Source organism: Urocitellus parryii, chromosome 5, assembly GCF_045843805.1.
Source record: "Urocitellus parryii isolate mUroPar1 chromosome 5, mUroPar1.hap1, whole genome shotgun sequence".
Taxonomy (NCBI): Eukaryota; Metazoa; Chordata; class Mammalia; order Rodentia; family Sciuridae; genus Urocitellus; species Urocitellus parryii.
The window spans coordinates 75,962,711-75,984,973 of NC_135535.1; the positions used below are offsets into that span (position 1 = coordinate 75,962,711).

General features: G+C 34.3%; 1 protein-coding gene across 1 annotated transcript in view; it reads left to right on the forward strand.

Moving 5' to 3' along the window:
* The window catches only part of Cpne8 (copine 8), a 194,985-nt gene that overhangs the window by 23,749 nt on the left and 148,973 nt on the right, over positions 1–22,263 (forward strand). Inside the window, exons 2-3 of the mRNA XM_026393935.2 lie at positions 4,337–4,377; positions 5,574–5,620. Coding sequence (XP_026249720.1) covers positions 4,337–4,377; positions 5,574–5,620 — 88 coding nt within the window. The remainder of the gene's footprint in view (positions 1–4,336; positions 4,378–5,573; positions 5,621–22,263) is intronic.

Below are 22,263 nucleotides of genomic sequence, written 5' to 3' on the forward strand. Positions count from 1 at the left end.
TCAGTTTCAAAATACTTCATTATTTTTTTTCCATTTCTAAACCTACTTTTGCCTCTGAACAGTCTGTCTCCTTTTGCCATAACAGTTACAGTTTGGAAAAAAATATATTTTTTTCTTAAATATGTATGCTGAATGTCCAGAGATAATGTTTGTTCAGTGAGTAAAATAATGAATAAATGAATCAGACAATGTAAATGTTACTTTCAAATCATTCCTAAAGACTAAGTAAATTTTCTTTCAATTACTCAATAAATATTTTGATTTCCTTGTCCATAAATAAATAACAACTTCCTAATTCTAGACCATGAGGTAGTATAATACCCCAAATAAGAACAACAGGGATGGCCTAGTGACATGGGGCTCCTTTATAATTCCAATGACACTGCCGCTGTCATGTGTTTTCAGTTAATGGATTACTTATTAGGGCAAAGGCCCCAAATAGCACTGTCCTCTTCTACTCCACTTCCCATAATAAAACACCTCACCATAACTAATGTGAAAAAAGTTGATGCTTCTGATTAGATAAGAAGATTCTTCATTTATGCAGCAGGTGTTTGGCTTCTGCTTATGTTTGAGCTTTTGCTAGTTTCTGAGCGAGCCTTAGCAATATTTGGGAAAGACTTTGCAAGCTGCCAGTGGTCCAGACAGTACACTGAAAAATAGCAAATGAAGGCTCTTAATAATTTTCAAATTTTAATTAAGCCCAGATTTGTTCTGCTTATTGGTACAGGACAATTCGCAGGAAAGACTGTATGATACAGAGATGTTGGTCTCTGTCAACGTGTGGAAAATTTATGCTGGAAAATATTCATCAAGTGATAAGGCATTGTTGACTCTAAATATTTATTAGCTCTATTTATATCTACATAGGAAATTAAATAGATTGGTTTTTATCCTTTGTATGTATTTATAAGCTATATTTCTACTCCTATTAAAAAATTTAGTGGAACAGTTCCACCCAGTTATAGCAGTGAAGTCCTCTATGTGTTGTTGGAGCTTGGCTGGCCACAAGTGACATTGTTTTTTGGAACTTACTCCCTCCCTTCAATATGAGGACTTACTCTGTAAAATACGTATAATATATGGTTTTCTGAACTAGTAATTTAAGAGTTCACAGATACTCCACTTGTTAATACTCTGAAACTATTAACTTTGAAATTCATATAAATGCCAAGTAGATTTTCTTTTCCAAGTCACATCTGTGGTAGGATAATGTTTCTTTTTTAAAAAAGAATGCTTGTTAGTTGGTTTCAGAAAAGAGGAAGTAGGAGGCCTGTAACTACTGGGTGAACCCACAGGTCACTTTTAGTACCTCTATTCCTAAAATAGGTCATTTTGTAATGTTCATTTTATGTATGAGGAATTTGAGGGTTTGATTTTCTATTATTAAAACTTCATCATATATAAATAAAAAAGAATATTTGAGACTTTTAAAACAATACTTATTGCAGCTTATGTATTTGTTTAGATTATTTTAATTAGGTATAAATATCTGTGTTTTTTTTCATAGTATGGTTTAAAAAATGATTGGAATAAGAACTATCCACGCTACCTGATTTTGTTGTTGTTGTTGTTGTAGCTGAATCAGTTTGGCTGTTTTTAGGTTCCTATACCTTCTCCCCATTACACACTGTTATTTTATGTACCACCTAATTTTGCTACTTAATTGTTTCTGTGAATTTCTTATCCCACTAAAATTCAGGCTCTTTGAAATCAGGGAATGTGTCTGTAATATTTATATATATGTTTGCTAGTGCTTTGTTCGGTCTTGGTCATTCAATATTTGTTTGAAAAATACTTTCAGAATTGTGCAGAAGTTTAAAGAGAATTGTTATTTTTCAGTTCGAAAAAGGAAACCTGAGGTGCCATTTCAAGAGGCTTCCTGGCTGTTAAGTGTGGGACTCAGAATGCCAATGGACAGTAAACTCCTGACATTCATGTTCTCCACTCAGCACAATTTTCTGGGCTAAAAAAAAAAAAAAAATGTATAGGAAGATTTCTTAAAATAGGAAAGTGGCTTGTTGAGCATTTAATTGGAGGAGGTAGGCTTACCACATGAGCTGACTGACTGTTGTCATCAGGGAAGATAGCTGGGTGCTCTACTGTTTGGGACTAATAGCCACAAGGACTGGACAGTAAAGAGGGCAGACAGGGAATCCTTTCCCCTGGATGCTCTCAGAAAGATCTTACTAAATTCTCACTTATCTACTGTCTTCTTGTAGATGTATGAAATATGCCTTTTCCATTAGCCCAGTATTTCCTGATACTGGTTAGAGTTAATTGTCCAGGTCTCAGCTTTAGTTGTGTTGTTTTAATCATCTTCTTTTAAGTCCAGAGACCAGGAATTTTAATTGGAATTTGAGGGTGAGTGGTTATTAGAACAAGTCGGGCAATTCACTTACAATTTTGATCATGCATTTTTTCAGGTATTATTTCTACCTCACTATTATTTCTACCTTCATTATTATTTCACTCTGTTTTTTCTAGAACTTTTTATTTTTTTCAAGAATTTGTTCTCATTCTGGTTTTCTCTCTTCATTTCTCTCCTGGTTTTGGTCAAACAATTGTAAAGTTAAATTTCATGGAGTTTTACTTCTTGTCACATCATTTTTTTTTTGTTTTTGCCTTGTCATTATGTGTGATGGATCATAACTGTGGGAAGAAACAATGTAATGAGGAAAGTCTTTTCATTAAGGATATTAATATCTGTTGTTGCTAAAAATCCTTTATTTTATATTTATGATTAACAATGTAATCTATCTTTGCATAACCAAGGCACTGAAATTGCATTATTTTCCTTAAAGTATGGATATATCATAGTTACAGGGTCTGAACCACACTGAAGTATTTTGCTCTATTGATTTTTGTGTACTTTGAAAGAAAGTGCTTAACTAACATTTTCCTAGGATACTTAATGAACAAAAGCTGGAGCTACAGGAAGGGTTAGAGAATTTCCACTCAAGTGGAGAACTAGCTTTGTAAATATAATATCACAGTAATTTTTCAAATGGAAATGTTTTAATTTACTGTTTGCCAACCATTACTGGAGTCATGGTGTCTGCTTAGGGGACAGAAAGGATTATTTTAATTTGATTTCTGACTAGTGGTCATTTTTTTTATCTCTTGTAATTCCAAATATAAATATATCTGATGTTTTCTTTCCAGGAATATTTCAAAACATATTTCATTTTATGATCTGTGCTTCATTGTTCTGTTGAATATGTTTTTATTTTCTTAGTGTCCAGTGATTCCATGGAAGCAATCATGTTTGAGAACCTGAATGAATTAAAAATGGATGTGAAAAAAACAGGCCTGTTCAAATACCAAGGGCACAACAAATATATGCACAGGAGCAGTTGTCCTGCGGAGGAATAAGACAGCTTGCACATGACATTTTCATTAAAGTATTAGAGACAGAAATATAATTTAGCTATTATTACCAATAAATGGAGGATGAATATGAAGTACAAATTTGAACTTTTGGAACCCTCAAGCCATCACCATTAATAACCCCTTTTCAAAAAAGGATGTATCTTCAAATTGTCCCTTTAAAAAAAAAAAGTCAGTTTTAGTTGGGATTTTTTTCTAATTCAATTTAATAACTGCTTCCCTTGTTGATCATAACATATCAATCTTAAGTTTTTATTAATTGCCCTGTGTTACTCTTATGAGCATAAGGTATAGGGCTGTGTTACTGCCACTGAGGATAACAGGATGCCTCAATATATACTTTTCTGATTTCGATTCTTTCATAAATGTATAATATATACCAAAAAAAAGGTACTGATAATGATGGTCTGGTCTACTTGTTTAATCTTTTCCTTTATTGAAAAGAATCTTTATCCAAGGTCTGTATGTTCACATTAAATTTCCAAACTGTAATAGCAACATAAAACTCATCAGGGTAGATGTGACAAATGGCAAGAGACAGTGCTTCTCTACTTTGTTCTAACTGATCATGGGCTCTGAGTTCCAAACAGTTTTGCAGGATTCATAACCCATGTTTCAATTCAGGAAGTATTTCTGAGCATGTAAACTTTCAATGAAAATTTAGAAATAAACCTGAAACAGTTACTTCTCTCAAAGAGATTTTAATGTTAGTATGTGAAGAGTTCATGTTAGTTAACTGCAAGGCAAGGCTGAGGTAATAAACCCACGCCCTGCCCAGCTTCCTGTGCAGTGATATTCAGATCTCTAGCACATTTTTAATTAGTTACATATACCTAAGTATATACACATATTTTATGTACTTATAAACATTTCATACATTTATATAAATATAAATGGAAATGTTTTGGCCTTATACCCATCTAACATTTTCTGTTTTATTCAACAGAAATCTTCTTGACAGAGACACATTTTCTAAATCTGATCCAAGTAAGTATTTATTAACTTGCTTCTATTTATTTTGCTTACTTGATTTTGCAACAATTATATGAAACTCATAGTTCCAGAGGGAGATGGTCCCAAGCTTGCTTATCTATCTGGGCAGAACTGTGGCTAAAGATGAAGTGGCTTAGCACTTTGAGAATAAGGAAATGCAGATAACTCCAGCATAGGACAGTTTCCTTTGAAATTAAAACTTCATGATATGGGCACATGGTAGAAATACCATTTGAAAGATAGCCATAGTAGGCTGTAAGTTTTAAAGAGTTTAAGTCACAGAATAATATTTCTTTAAAAAAAATCATTGAAGTGGTATAAAAGGCATACCAACCAGTGAAATGCTGGCACGAGCTGAATTTGATTACTAAGTAAAGAGATTGAAATTTACGAATAACTTGCAAAATGAAAATGGTAGTTTGAATTAGAAAACAGCAGAAGTGAGTAAATCAATTAGTGTTTCCAAATCTCGTAATATTTAGAAATTCATGTGCAGGAGTTCTGCATCTCTGCAATGTATGAACAATGTGGTGAATTACAGGACAGAGGTCTTTGTCAGGTGCTGGAATATTCTTGAAGTGGTCATTGGGGAAAAGGTATTAGAATTTTGGGGATTAAAAAGTCTTGGGGTTTATTTTATGAGTAGATGAGATTCTTTTTATCCCTTAATCTTTACCCAAAGCCCTTAAACTCCCTTTCTTGGACTCTCTTTATTGATTGATACAATTTCTTACCTGTTCAAAAATATTGACGGTAGATGTTGTAATTATTAAATGGAGACTATGATTTGTCCCAGTTTGTCCCTCTTAGGATGACTTTGAGCACTTTAATTATCTTAGAAGAAATTTGACTTATACTTCAAATTATTAAATTATAGTTTGAAAATTTACCTACATCTGTATGTAATAGAAATAAAGATATTTTATTAGCAAATAATTATAGTGTTCTTTACATGTCAAGTTTGTATGCATATCAAATTCCAAAGGTCTGACATAGTTTGTTCTCTGATTCATTCAAATAATTTTTAATCATTTGATGATTGATTAGTAATTTTCTTGCCAGGGTAAGGTTAGGAGTTAGGCATTTTAATTGTGTTGTAGCTTTTGGACCATTGAAAAGGAAATTCTATGCATTCCCATCTGGTGTTTATAAGAGAAATTTATATATGTATTTTTTTTTATCTTTTGTAGTTTGTGTTTTATATGTACAAGGAGTTGGAAATAAAGAATGGAGAGAGGTAAGACAGAGTATTTTTAAAAAATCACTGTTCTTGAAGATATAGTATAAGCTATATTTTAACAATTTAATCATAATAGAACGTCCCTGTTTTTAAGTCTTTTCAGTCCAAAGATTTTGTCTTTCATTTTATGACAGCTATCTTTGCATCATAGTTTTTAATATTACTGAATGCTTATGACTGTTTAGCATACTTATGAGCTTGTGAAATATTCTAAACCTGAGACTTTGGCTTGCGTAAGCCTAGTGTTTTATTATAGTTTACTTCACATGATTCCTCGTATGCTAACTTAGTCTCCCATTCAAAGGTCAACTGATTTTTATAAAATTCCACATAAAAGTGTTTTGTGTAGTGCTTGATATCAAATATCACATGACTATTGCCAGTTATTTGTTTAAAAATAAAGTAGACACTTAGTATCCTAATACAACTAATGCTATTTAATGAAGCAAAAGCAGAGGCTAAACTATCATTTTCATTCATTTATTTTCTAGTGTGTCTCCAAGTTTGAATAGAAAGGTGATCCCTGGAGGGTGGGTGCATGTTAAAACATGAGACATTCCATGTATCTGTCGTTTCTGGCTATTCCAGGAAGAGAGTGCATTGTTTTAATGGGGTTTGTTTCTGGGTAGATTTTCCTACAGAGATTTGTGCTATTTGTTCTCACAGATTGCGTTGTATCAACCATGTTATCAGTGCATCTCAATTGTGAGGTAGAGGGTAAGAGTAGATCTTTGTAATTTATTGTCATAACTGGGGTAGAAGACACAATTCAAAACTTGTTGCTACTGGTAATAACTTGGTAGCCATTGGGATACTGAGCACAAGATTCTTATGTTAGTCAGCTTTCACCACTATCATAAATACCTGAGATGATCAACTTATAGAAAGAAGGTGATTAGTTTGTCTCACAGTTTTAGAAGTTCCAGTCTGTGGTTGGTTGGCTCTTTGGCTTTGGATGAAGCATTACATCATGTGGGGGATACATGATAGAGCAAAATGCTCACCTCATTGCCAGGAAGCTAAAGAGAGAGAGGAAGAAGAAAGCCTTTCACAATCCCCTTCAACCACCATTGACCTAAATACCTCCCACTAGGCCCTGCTTCTCAAAAGTTGCACCATTTTCCAATTGGGCCATCCCGAGGACCAAGCCTTTAACACATAGGTCTTTGGGGGAACTTTAAGATCCCTGTCCCTGGTCTGCTAAACTTCACGTCCATCTTATAATGAAGAATGCATTTAGTCCATCCCTAAGAATTAAAAAAAAAAAATCAAAAATCTGTATGGCCTTGCAGATTTCTGTTTCACCATTTCTCAAAAGTTTAAGTCCAATCTCCTATGAGATATAAGGCACACTCCACTTTGGGCCCTATAAGGAATTAATTATAAAGAAAGTTACATATTTCCAAGATACAGTGGTTGGAGTGGCACAGGGTAAACATTCCCATCTCTAAAGGGAGGAATAGAAGAGTAGAAAGAAATTGTACTTAAGCAAGACTGAATGAAACCTATCAGAGCAAAAACATTAAATCTGAAATCTCCACATCTCACAGCTTGTGGCAGGATATAGGCTCCCAAGGACTTGGTCAGTCCCCTGCCCTATGGCCTTGCTGTCCATGTGGGCTACAACCAACCTTTCCTCTTAAAAAATTCCGTCTTGGGCTGGCTCTGCTTGCTGCCTGCTCCTTTCCCTGATGAATGTTGCATGTTGCTGGCATCAGTAACTTCCTGGGGTCTCTGTTACAGCTTGATCTTTGTCTTACAGTTCTATGCATTGCCCTGTCACCGCAGCTTATAGGACTTTGAACCTGCAGAACACTGTCTTGCCTCAGGCTTTCATTTCAGGTCTTGGTGAAGCTTCTCTGACTCCATTATGTTTGCATTCTGCATACCTGGAAAACTAGCTTTGTGTAGGTGACATCAGGGTTTTGCACCAGCTTGAGCTGTACCTGGGCCTATTTGTACTATGATTGCAGTGGCTTTTTAGCAACCTGATGACTAACCATAAGGAAATGATTCCCTAGTGGATCCTAGGTGAAGAGGGTGCCCAGGGACTCTCTTCTTAAAAGAAAATACAAATTTGAATACAAATTTGCATTTCTGCGCCTTTGGGCCTGTGATTCCTAGGATGGCCTTGCATATTTCTGAGATGTCCCTTAAAGATCTTTCCTATTATCCCAGTGCAGAGACTTCTTTTTATCACTTTCCTATTATCCCAGTGCAGAGACTTCTTTTTATCAGTGTTAATCCTGGCACTGTTTTTTTAAAATGTGTCTCCTTTTCTGGCCAAACTGCAAATTTTCTAAAATTTTCTGCTCTGCTCCTCTTTGTATCTGATTCTTACTTTAAATTTGATTATCGGCAGCCCATTACTACCTATGCTGCAATTTTAATGCTTTATTGCCTTGAAATTTCCTCTGCCAGATAAACTAGTTCATCATAAACTTAGCCTCCCACATGGACATGGACAAAAAGCATCCAAATTCTTTGTCATGTCGTAACAACAATAGTCTTTGGTCAAATTCCAGTGTAGTCCTTTTTTCCATCTAAAACCTCATCAGCATAGCCTTTACTATTGCATCTCTATTAGCATTCTGGTCTGAATCACCCACTGAAGTACCACTTATTGCATTTTAGGTCTTTTCTAGCTTGCTTCTTTAAACTTTTCCAAATTTCTCCTGTAAACCAATTCCAAAGGCTTCTCTACATCATCATATGTGTAGTAGTGAAAAAGATCATGCCACTTCTTATTACCAATTTTTATTAGTCAATTTACTGTTACTCTAACGGAGACCTGCAATAATTAATTTATGAAGAGATTCAATTTAGCTCATAGATTTAAAGGTTCCAGTCCATGCCTGTTGTTTTGATTGAGGGATTACATCATGACAGGAGTAGGTGGCATGTCTCCATTGAATTCCAGACCTTCCACCAGGCTACACCTCAGTGGCCCTAGCACCTCCCAGTAGCACCACCCTGGGGATCAAGCCTTTCATTTATGGGCCTTTGGGAGATATTTACTATCCAAAAGTATCATATCTAATTGCTTTTGCACATTGCTGTATTGTTGTTTGGTATTTACCTTGAACTCTAAATATCCAAAAGTCAGCTCCTCTTCCCTACCCTATGTCTGCTTCGTGTTTGCTACAGAATATGGTCAATAACATCATCAACCAAAATATAAAACCAGTTTTTATAGTTGTCCTCGCTTCCTCCCCACTTGTGATTGAGTCAGTTACCCAGCACTGTGAATTCTCCTTCATGAATAAAAACAAAACAATAACTCTCATACAAGCCTTGCCCTTTATTCAGATTTAGGTTGCCTTTTGTCTTCCTTGTTGCATCATTTTCCTGTCTGTCTCTTGTTCATCTTTCTTTTCATTCCTTTGACTTTTCCTCCTGAAGGTCACGCTGTCTCTTATCATTCACTCTTGAGTTCTCTTTCTCAAAGGCCTGGGACAGTCCAATAGGGAACTTCTGACTGGCAGAGCTACCAGGCTGCATGGAGGCTTAGAATATACCAGGAGTGTTCAGAACATGGTATTACTTCCGAAACCAAGAAAGGAACCGGGCATCTGGGTCAATGCAACTCCCTAATGATGGGGCAATTTGAAACTTCATTAGATAAGGAGATTTGTCAGAAAGAACTATAGAAAATATTTCAGAACTGAATCAAGGATCTCATTCTTATTGAGTGGTAAAGGACAGGCTGAACTCCTTGCTTGAAAAATTTCCTATTCCTTAAGCAGTGAAATGTAAGTTTCTTGCATAATTTACAAGTTCTTTCATCATAGTAATGGCTAACTACTATTTCAAGCCCTTAACATATATTGACTAATTTAGTTTTTACCACAACTTTAAGAGTTGGAAACTATGATAATCCTTATTTTATTAATGAGGAAACAGAAACACAGAAAAGTTAAGTAATTTGACCATATTTACTTGTTTGTAAATGATAGAGTGAAGATTCTAACCCAGACTGACTGGCTCCAGAACCATGAGGCCAGCCTACTATGCACCATTGCTAATCTGATCTCAACCATTACAGTCTGGTTTTAGAAATGGAAGGACATTTTGTATCAGATTTTGGACTTTTACTATGACTTTCTTTAGTTCAATCTGAAAGAAATTCAAGTAGGAAGAAGTTTATTTTTTAAAAGTGGCATATTATTAAACTTAAACAAAGAAAACAGGATATTTTGTTGCAGTAGAAAGTTGGTAAGAGGAAATCATACTCAAACTGGATACTGAAAATAAAGTAAACATGGAGAAGATGATGAGCTATAGGACCCGGATTGTATACAATGGGTAGGAGATGGAGATGGAGAGTCACCAGTTTGTTTTGTGTTGCTATAACAGAATAGCACAGGCTGGGTAATTTATAAGAAAAAACTATTTCTTTTATTTCTAGAGGCTGGGAAATCCAGGATCAATGCTGAGAGGCCCACATCTTGAGAGAGCCTTCATGTTGCATTATCCAGTGGTGGAAGGTAGAAGGGCAAGAGAATAGGAGGGATGAACTCATGAACTTATTCGTATGACAGGAACCTACTCACTCCATAATGAACCCTCCCCTGAGATGATGGCATTAATCGATTTGTGAAAGCATTACCTAATCATCTCCTGAAAGTCCCAGCTTCCAGCACTGCTGCATTGGAGATTAAGTTTCCAACCCAGGAATTTTGTGTCGGGGAGGTGGTGGTGGTGGTGGTGGTGATGGTGGTGCATATTTATACCATATTAACAATGAAGAGGTGATTTCAATGGAGTTTCAAAAGAGTTAAATGTGTTTCAGAAGGAGAGAACAGTATGGAAGGGTAGAAAAAAAACCATGCCAGATGCAAGAGATAAACATCATGTAGCATATAGCAATTAAAGGAACTTACTGGGGAAGACATAGGGAGGAGAAAGTGAAATATACCACATTCGTTGGTAGTCCCCATTAAACATTTTGAGAAAGACACTTTTCTTTGTTTGAGAGCCATGCACTGCATCTCTCAGTGATTCTGTTTCCCCATCTGTAACATGAGGGAGGATGATAATGATTTTATGTTGTATGTTTGTTCTGACGATGAAATGGGAACCACTGATAACAGTATCTGATACCTAGGAAGCATTATACCATTAAAGATACATTGGGATTCCAAGAGATTAAATGACTTGCCTTGAAAAAAAAATAGCAAGTGGCAGGTAAGTAAATTTCTACAGTATATAATTTTATAAAATTCTTTACACAAGCTCAGCAGTTGATGGGAAAATGACCTATGGGATTTACTTGGCCTCAAACCTAATCTGAAGCTGTGGTGTTACACAGCTGCTAAAAAGCTAATGCAATCTGAGGCTGCATTGATGGATGTGCATTGCTCTACATCAAGGAAGATAATACTGTTATTCGGAACCATATGAAATTGTCATTTTTGTAGGTCAAAAGTGGTTGAGCGTTGGCAGTTACATGTGATTCAAAGTAATACTGTTGTATTTTGCTCTGGTGGGAGAAAATTTGGAATGTTACTTTTTCAGTTCTACCTTTTAGTCCATCAAAATGCCAAGTATGGCCAGATGCCTTGGCATATACCTGTAATCCCAGTGATTGGGAGGCTGAGGCAGGAGGATCACAAGTTGGAGGCCAGCCTGGCCATTGTTGCAAGATCCTGTCTCAAAACTCAGTGGTAGAGTAGTTCCCCTAGTTTTCATCCCCAGTACCACCAAAAAAGGAAAAAAAAAAAAAAAAAACAAAAAACCAAAAACCAAGTATGTATTGGAGGAAGATTACCATCTTGAAGTAAGGGATAGAAGCTCTGCCATGTGAATAAAGGAAGGCTTACTCTGAAAAATGTGGAGACTGAGTAGTCACAAAATGATTGTCTTCAAACTCTTAGAATATTTTCATTGGTAAGGGGGGCTAGGCTAACTTGATACTGTTTAGGAGGAAACAAAAAAAAATAGGAAAGGCAGCAGAACACATCAGACACTAGTATGGCACTATGTAAAACAGTGGATGTGTAACCCATGTGATTCTGCAATCTATATTCGGGTTAAAAATGGGAGTTCATAACCCACTTGAATCAAATGTATGAAATATGATATGTCAAGAGCTTTGTAATGTTTTGAACAACCAATAATAAAAATTTAAAAAAAAATTTGATCCAAAGGTTGGAGGGACAAAGAGGTGATGTTTAGTCCTCCAGGAGGAAGAACGTTTTAGCATATAGAGCCTCTCAAAGTAGAATGAGTTTCCTGGAACCATATTTAGGGACTATAATGGAGGTACCATTCTTTACAAGCAGTCTTCATACAGGGGCCACATCCAGTCATCAGGAAGAAGATGGACTCAGCTTTTATATCCTTGCTAGTGTCTGTTTTATGATGTTATGGAGTTTAAAAAGAGTTCTCTAATCATTTTATCAATTTTCCAAATACCTTTTATGTATTAAACATTATTTTATAAGGATGAAAAATAGTTGTGATATTTCAGACTGGGAAATTTTGGGTACTTTATTAAAAAATACCCATTTATCAATTAGACCAGCATTTAGTGGGTGCCAAATGTGTAGCTGGAGTGGCAACTGAAATTTAAATAGAGTGTTTTTATCACAAGGAAAAAAAAATATATATATACACACACACACACACACACACACACACACAGAGGGGGAGAGAGAGAATTTTCTCAGCAATCTTGGTATATCTATAAAATTAACTTACTGATTTATGTATCAATATTATCCTGATAACATAGTGATTGTGTTTTTATTTGAATTCAGATGTGCTACGGAAAAGCACATAGAAACATCAGATTTTGTGTTCCAAGATAAATTAATTTTACATAGTAAGGGGTGGAGGAGTGAAAAAAAGAGCTAGAAATATGAAACAAAAAGCTCCAAATAATGAAATAGAAATTATTTTAAATTAATCTGTATTTGAAACCTGCAATTTTAAAATTACCCCTGTCACTATTAGAATCACCTCTTTTTCTTTAATAAATTCTAATGATTGTGAATTATGAAAAGCTTTTGAAATAATGGATCTTTTAAAACTAAAATGATTTTCAGTGCATAATAATGTCAGAACTAGAAATGATACTTAAATGCCATGAGTTATGAAAGTCTGAAAAGCTCTTATGGCAAGTGGATATAGTGAAGTAACATTTTTAAGGGCACGCTTCAAGAAATTCAGAAAATATTGAAGTTAACTTCTTTGAGTTAGATTTTAGTTATATATAAGTAATCCACTTTGTGAATTACCTTTAAATATTTATAATAACTGAGTTGGTTCTGGATTCCCTGACTTAGTATGTAATGAAAGAAAGCAAGCTGAAGTTGTTTACAAACCACAGTGATTGTAGTTTAGAGCAAACCATTCTACTATAGTTTGATGTTGCATTATTTCATTGACATGGAGCTATTTTAACACCCATTCATCTACATACTAAGAAACACACACATGTGCACACACACATGTTGAAGAAGGATGGGGAAATTCTTAATACTTCAGCTGAATTGTTATTTTTCCTTGTAAATCTTTTCTAACCTTACAAATAAAATTTCCACTTTGCACCTTTGAAATTCACTTTTATATCTTTCTTATGGTCCTTGTCATCTTTTCCTTTACATTATCATTCAATAAACATCAAAGAATTTTTTAAAAATTAAATTTGTTTAACTGGCATATAAAAAATTTTAAAAGTTAATTTAAAAATTAAACATACTAATGGGGTAATGTGATGTTTTGATCCATGTGTGTATAGTGTAAGGTTTAAATCAGGTTAAATATATTTATCTCCTGAAACATTTATTTCTTCATGCTGTAGTTTGTAAATTCTTTCTTCCGCTGTTTGATATATTGTATACATAACTGCTATCTAGAAACACCCTTTTGTTCATTTGTATGATAGAACTTCTTACCCCTATACAACTATAACTTAGTATCATAGATTAACCTCTCCATTTCCTTTCTTCCCAGCCTGTGGTGACTACCATTACTCTTAATTTCTGTGAGATCAATTTTTAACATTCCACAAATGAATTAGATCATGCAGTACTTGTGTGCATCGCTTATTTCATTTAACGAAATGATCTCAATTCTGTCTATGTAGTCACAAATATCAGGATTTCCTTCTTTTGAATGGCTGAATAATATTCCTCTCTATATATGTGCCATATTTTAAAAAATTCATTCAACAGTTGAAGGACACTTAGGTTGTTTCCATTTCTTGGCTGTTGTGAATATAGAGCTGCAATGATCATGGCAGAGCTGATACTTCAATTCTACATGCATTTCCTTTATATGTATATACCAAGAATTGGAATTGCTGGATCATGCCGTAGTTCTAGCTTTAATTTTTTTGGTGAACTGCCAAACAGTTTTCCTTAATGGCATTGTTAATTTACATGACCACCAACAGAGTGTGAGGGTTCAATTTTCTCCACAGCCTCACCAGCACTTGCTGTCTCTATAGTATTTTGGTTGGATAATAGCCCTTCTTACTGGAATGAGATGGTATCTCATTTTGGTTTTAATTTGCATTTCCCTTGTGATTAGTGATATTGAACATTTTTTCATATACCTGAAAATATAAATGTCGTTTTTTTGAGGAATGCCTATTTTCCCATTTGGTAATTGAGTTATTATTATTATTTTTTTTGCTATTAAATTTTTATCTATCTAGAAACACTCTTTATATTTTGATTATATTTGATTATTTTTGTCCATTCAGTATTATGCTATTGTTGATTTATTTTATATGGCCTTTATTATACTGCAGCATATTCCTTCATTATATTTTGATTATCAACCCCTGTCAGATATATATAGTTTTAAAATATTATTCTTTTTGCCTAAGATTTCTGTGTGTGTGTGTGTGTGTGTGTGTGTGTGTGTGGTTCCATATAAATTTTAGAACTTTTTAATAGACTTGTGAGGAATGTCAAAAGAGACTGTACTGAATCTATAGTTTGCTTTAGATAGTATGAACATTTTAATAATATTAATTCTTATAAATCATGGCCATCGATTTCTTTACATTTTTTTTTGGGGGGGGGTCTTTTGCAATTTCTTTCATCAGTATTTTATTTTTTTTTGTTTTATACTTTTTTTGATTGAATTTATTCTGAGTATTTTTTGGTAGTTATTATAAAAAGGATTGATTTCTATTCAGATTATTCAATAGTGGTGTAAGGGCACTCCTGCTTTTCATATGTAGATTTTGTATCCTACAACTTTGATGAACTCATTTATTAGTTCTAAATTTTTGGTGGAGTCTTTGGGCTCCCTACATGTAGGATCATGTCTTCTGCAAACTGGCAATTTGGATGCCTCTTATTTCTTTCCCTGACTCAATTGCTCTGGTTAGAATTTGAATAAAGTTGCATAAGTGGGCATCTTTATCTTGTTTTAAATCTTGCAAAAAAAGCTTTCCATTTTTCTCCATTCAGTATTATGTTACTTGTTGATTTGTTTTACATGGCCTTTATTATATTGCAGCATATTTCTTATAAATCTAGTTTACTCAGAGTTTTTATCATGAATGGATGCTACAATTTTATCCAGTACTTTTTCTGTAACAATTGAGGTGATCATAGTTTTTGTCTGTTTTTTTATGTTATGTCACATTTATTGATGTGAAGGGATTGAACCATTCTTGCATACCTGGGTTGAATCTCTCTTAATCATGGTGAATAGTCTTTTTTATTGTGCTGTTGAATTCAGTTTGCTAGTATTTTGTTCAGAATTTTTGCATCTATATTCATTAAGGTAAGCCTGTAGCTTTCTTTTTCGATGTGTGCTCTCATCTGGTTTTAGTATTAGGGTAATGCTGGCCTTAGAATGTGTTTGAAAGAATTCCCTCCTCTTCAATATTTTAAAATGATTTATAAATGTATTAAATGTTTTGTAGAACTGAGAAATGAAGCCATATGGTCCTGGCTATGATGGTAAACATTTTATTACTTAATCTCATTACTCATTATTGATCTGTTCAGGTTTTCTATTTTTTCATGATTCAATGTTGGTAATGTATATTTTCCCAGTAATTTTTAGATTCCCCCTAGGTTATCAAATTTGTTGGCCTATAGTTGTTTACAATAATCTGTAATGATCCTTTGTATTTTTGTGGTGTTAGTTGTAAATCTCTCTTTTCATCTCTGTTTGTGTCTTTCTTTTTCTTCTTCAGACTAGTTAAGGATTTGTCAATTTTGTTTAACTTTTCAAAGAACCACCTCTTTCTTTTGTTGATCCTTTGTATTGTCCTTTTAGTATTTTTTTTTTCATTTATTTCTGTTCTGATAGTTATGACTTCTTTCCTTCTACTATTTGATTTTTTTTTCTTGTTGTGCTTGTTCCCTGAGATGCAATGGTAAGTTGTTTACATGAGATCTTTCTTCTTTCTTGATTTCTGTAAACTTCATTCTTAAAAATGCATTGGCTATGTCCCATAGGTTTTGGTACATTGTGTTTCCATGTTCATTTGTTTCAAGAAATTTTAAAAATTTCTTGTAGATTTCTTCCTTCATTCCTTGGTTGTTCAAGTGTCACTTGTGTAACTTCCATGTATTTGTATGGTTTTAATTTCTTTTTCCTGTTATCAGTTTCTAATTCTATTGCATTGTGATCAGAAAAGGTACTCCGCTTGATTTCAGGGTTTTGAAATTTATTGAAACTAATTTTGGAACCCCTCATCTGATTGATTCTAAAGAATGTTTCATGTACTGTTGAGAGGAATGTGTTCAGTAGCTGTTGGAGGAAATATTCTATAGATGCCTTATTAGTTCCTTTTGGCCTAGGGTATAATTTAACTCTGCTGTTTCCTTGTTTATTTTCTGGATGATGTGTCCATTGATAAAAATGTTGTGTGGAAGTCCTCTACCATTACCTTGTTGGAATCTTTCTATCTCTTTAGTTCTACTCATATTTGGTTTGTGTATTTGGGTGCTCTAGTATTGGGTGCATATGTATTTAGAATCATTATTTCCTTTTGCTGAATTCATGTCTTAATCATTATATACTAGCCTTCCTTGTCTGTTTTTATTGCTTTTAAGATTTATTTTTATGTGTTAGAATTATGGCTACTTCTACTTTCTTTTGGATTTTCTTTGCTTGAGATATATTATTCCGTTTCTTCTCTCTTAGTCCCTGTGTATCCTTGGAAGAGAAGTGAGTTTTTTTTTTGCAAGCAACAGTTGTTTAGTCTTTTTAGTCATTCAGTCACTGTATGTCTTTCAATTAAAGAATTTAATCCATTGACCTTTAAGGTAATTACTAATAGGTAAGGCCATATTATAGCCATCTTGTAACTTATCTTTGAGTTTTGTTGGAGCTCCTTTCTTCTTTCTCCCCCAACTCCTGTCTTCCTTGTGATTAAATGATTTATTCTATTAGTGTGTTTTGATTCCTTATTATTTTTGGTTTGTTTAAGCTTTTTGCTTTGTGGTTACCCTAAGGTTTACAAAAATCTACATTTTAATTATAACTTACTATTTTGAAATGATAACACAACATAATTTGAATGTAAAGACAACAACAAAAAATAAAAATATCTACAGTGATACTCCTTTCCTTACTACATTTTGAATTTTTGATACCCCTACATCTTTCTACTTTTGTTATCTTGTATGTTAGTGAGGTATTCTTAATTGTTTTGTGTCAGTTTTCTATCACGATGACAAAATACCTGAGATAATGTGCTTAATAAGGGAAAATATTTATTTTGGCTCATGATTTCAAAGGTTTGAGCCCATCATCACTTGACCCTGTTGTTTGGGCCTGTGGCCCCTTATTACATCATAGTGGGAATATTTGGCATAGGAGAGCTATTCATCTTATGGGGCCTTGGAATTGAAGAGAAACAAGAAGAGGTTGGGGTCCCAAAATTCTCTTCCAGGACATGTCCTCATGACCTAACTTCCTCTCTCTAGGCTCCATGTCCTAAACATTTCCATAATCTCCCAATAGTGTCACAAACTGGGCACATGCTTTCAGCATATAGGGCTTTAGGAGACTTTCCAGATCCAAACTATAGCATTTTGTTTTTTAGTTTTCATGCTAACGATGGTATAAATGATTTTTGCACTAATGTAAATGTAAGAACCTCCTGAATTTTTCTGAATGTTTACCTTTACCAGTGAATCGTACACACTCATATGTTATCTTTTCACTCATTAGTGTCTCTCTGACACTAATCAAAGAATTTAATTCTCAGGGGTGCACCCAAGCCTATGCCACAGATGGTGGTGTTACAGGCCAAGATATGAGTGTGTCCCACCAGGGCATGCGTCTCTGCCTGGTGCTAGGGCATGTCTACGTGAGCTCAGTTGCCTGAGGTTGGGGATGTGTGGTATAGACAGTCCTTTGCCCAGCAAGTCTGGCATAAAACAGGGTCACCTCTAAGTCTCAGAGCTACAGGATCCTGCATAGTGTGACTGGCAGGATGTGCTCCAGGATGAAAGTGGAGTCTGCTTGCTAAGTTGCTGGTCTCTGCCTGATGCTGGGGCGGGCCTACAGGCTCCATCTGTGAGCTCTGGCCTAAATATGGGCCCTTTGGTTTCTGCCTAGTATTGGTTCCCACTTCAGAGATCCCAGCCCTGAACTCCATGACAAAGTCCCTTGCTAATTTTAGTGCCATGCTCTCCTGCTGGTGGAGTCTTGGTCCCCTCCTTGCTGTCTGAGGTTGAGGGATGGATGGATGCAGTCAGTCACCTGACTGAAGCAGTTCCAGTGGCTCTATCCATGGGTGTTGGCTTGGAGGCAGGGGTTGTGGGGTTCTGCCCAATACTTTTTACCATGGGGGCCAGATTCTGGGTTTTAATTCTAAGGCTTGGTCATAAATCTCTCTCCTTCCTCCAACTGAGGGGTATTTTACTTCATACTGTTTGGAGTGGAGGAGGGATAATACTGGCAACTTTTTCCTTCCTGCCTTATTCAATGCATCTGTTCTTTTTATTATGCTAAAACCAAGTACTATGATCTGTCATCTGGCTTTGTTAGCTCTTGAGATGATGGTTTGTTCTGTGGGGAGAGGAATACTGGAAGAACTTAGCTACCTTTGGGCTCTGCCTCCAAACTTTACACTTTTCAAATCTATTACCAGTTGAATTTGGATAATCATATAAATTAAAATAATCCAACTTAAAATAATTGGAAGATTCAAATAATTTTGTATTAATCTGTGTTGTGTGCTATAACAAAATTGTTAAGGCTGGATACTTTATAATAAAAGATGTTTATTTAGCTCACAATTCTGGTGGCTGGAAAGTCTAATAACATAGTACTACATCTGGCTGCATTAAAACATGATTTACTAGTATGCAGGGAACATGGCCATGTATAGGACGGCATATACGCAAGTAAGGAAGCAAGTTACCCGGGAGTCATCAGGCTTATTACTTTTTTTTTTTTTAACACTTTTATCAGACCTGACTCACTCCTGAGATAATATTAATCCATTCCTGAGGGTGCCACCCCCATGACCTTGTTACCTTATGTTAGACTTCCCCTCTCAAAGGTTCTGCCCCTTCAACATTGCCACATTGGGTACCAAGTTTCTAGTTCAGGGCCTCTGGGGGACAAGCCACAGCACTTCATGATTCATTTAAAAACTATTCAATCTCATAAATATAAATATTTAATTGATATATGAGAAAACTAACTCATATTCCCCCAAATTAAGTGTGTAGTTTTTTTTTTCTTTATACAGTAAAATATATCTCTAATCACACAATCAATAGCTGGTGTTAACTTGTGAAAATCAATCCCTTTAAATATTATTTTTAAGACTATGATTTGATTTTCAAAAATGTTTTCAGTAATTTTATAATACTATAATTTAAACCTTGATAGAGTTTAATCCTTTCTATAAAATGCAAAGATATGATCAAGGTATTTTTTAAAAATATTTTAAAATTGTAGATGGATACAATACTTTTATTTATTTATTTTTATGTGGTGCTGAGGATTGAATCCAGTGCCTCACCCATGCTAGGCAAGTGCTCTACCACTGAACTACAATCCCAGCCCCAGTATATGTGTTTTGATGGTTAATTATTTAGGTGAATTCCTAATAAGATCTTAAAAATTAAATGAAAGTTTTTTTTTTAATGTGAAACATTGTCTTAACCAAGAATATTAAGAAATGTACTTCTCTTCCTGTGTATTCGTTATATTTTTGGTTCCATCTCATTGACCTATAATAATGTAAGATCTAGATAGAGTCTTTGGATTTTTAATATGTCATCTTAGAAAAAATGAATTTCAGATTATTTATTTGTGAAAAAAAATCTGTCATGATGAATTACATGACAGAACTACCTCTTTTTCCCCCAAAGAAAGAGGGCTGTCAATTCTTTGATGAGGTGTGTTTAACTTCTATGAGCATATATATGAGGTGGGATATTTATAGTCCTAAATGGAGCATTTTGGTTTGAATTAATCTTAATAGCTTTTATTAATATTGTTTTCCCTACAAAGTTTATTTTCTTTTTTTGTCTAATCTCTGGGAAGTATCCTATATATGTCATTAAGATTTAATTATGTGGGATGGTGTTGTAGCTCAGTGGTAGAGCACTTGCTTATCAAGTGTGAAGCACTGGGTTGGATTCTCAGCACCACATATAAATAAATAAAATAAAGGTTCACTGACAACTAAAAACAATTATAAAAAATGTTTGAAAAAGATTTAAAATTATGTAAAATTAATGATGTGTCCTAGTTCATAGGACCTTGTTATTACATCATTTTCTGTTCAGTTCAATTGACAATCAAATGTGAGACTGGGGTTTGTGCTATCCCTTTACAATTTATTAAACCCTTCTGAACATTTTTCTTGAAACAGCTCAAGTACTTGGTGCCATAAATAGATGGAATTACTGACTGTTCTTTCCACTACTGTTCCTCTAGAGCAGTTTAACAATTAGTTGATTTAGAAATCAGGAGTATTTCCAATCTATCATTTTCTGCAAGATTTGTTCCTAAATTGGAAAAGTAGGTATTTATCCGATTAGCTCAAGCATAAAACAAAGAAAAACCTTCAAAGACTTGATTGTGAATTGTTCTTTATGAAATTTTTTTGCTTAAAGTTTTGCAAGAAGCAATGTTTTATGTTCTAATAAAACTCACAGTTTGCATGTTTTTTTTTCAAATAACTAAAAGCTTTCATACTTTGTAAATTAAAAAAACAGTTCCATAATTATTAGATGATGAAAACTGAATATTATATTATTATGTAAAATTTAATTTGTATATTTTTATTGTGTCAGAAATTATTGTAACCAGGCTTGTACATACTTTTGACTAAATCTAGATTGGTTAATATTCAGAACAAGACTTTTTGGGACACAAGTTATAATTCTTTCATATGTAGTTATTTCTGTACATTTATCATCAGTAAATATTATTAATAATTGTCTCTCCTCAATATTTTAAACCCATCTGATATGCACAAAATGTTATATAGCTGCCTATTTTCTAAAGAAGTAGACATTTTTTATTTAGTAATAAAAGATATTAGCTAAGACCTAAATTTTATTTCAAGTAAAAAAGATTAATCATTAGGTTGAGAGCTAATATATTCTAGCCTCTGGGAAGGAACCAACATATTTCCCATGAGCTGAACTAGTCATAAAGTATTTGTGGATTTCTTATTATTTTCAGTTTTCAATTTTCAGAGTATAATGAATTAAAAGCAGGAACATTGTTTAAAGTTTTTTGATTCTGATATTTAAAATAAAATGTATTCATTGTAGGAAATTGGGAAGGCTTATACCAAATATATACCAAATTAAAAATATATACCAAATTAAAAAATAATATAACATTCTGATTTACCTTCTATTTTTATGTATGTGTTTGTGGATATACTTACAGTTTGTCAAAATTGGTATTATACATTGCTCTTGACCGTTTTTCCCCCTCTGCATAGTCTTTCTGATTTATTACTCTTTAGTTGTTCATTTGTTCAATTTTATTCAGGTGTAAATCAAACAGATATGTATGTCCTTTGCCTTCATGGAACTTGTCGCCTAGGGGAGGAAACATAAAACAAATGTAAATGTATATTTCCAAAATGTAACTTTTGTGAAGGAGGAAAAAAGATGGTATGCAACTAAATGTGGGTAAGTGGGGCCAACTTTAGATTAGATGCAGGAATGCTGACATGCTGGATGCTTATGCTGAGGCTTAAAGAGTGAGAAAAGTTAGTCCTGAGAGAATGTGGTTAGCAGCATCCTAGGAAGAGGAGTTTGCAGGTATAGAGTCCACCAGGTAGGAAAGGGTTTGATGTGTAAATGAGTCTAACAGAAGGCCAGAAGGCCAGAGCAAGGAAACAGAATGTACTGCCCATGTGAGATCAGAGAGGAAGTCAGGAACCAGGTTTTATAGACCAACGTGATTTTATTTGGGGTACTCTGGGACACCACTAAAAATTCTAGGGTAGTGAAATAGTAAGATCATGTTTATATTCTTCAAAACATTACATTGAATGTTGTATGGAGGATTAATTGAAGGAAAACAAGAGTAGAAGCAGGTGAGTTAGGAAGGCTTTTGGAAGTAGCCCATGAGAAAGATGAAAAGCTTGAACTCAAGTTGATGACATGAGATATGGAGAGGAGTAGACAATTGTGTGGTATGTTTTGGAGTTGGAATTGGTAATTTAT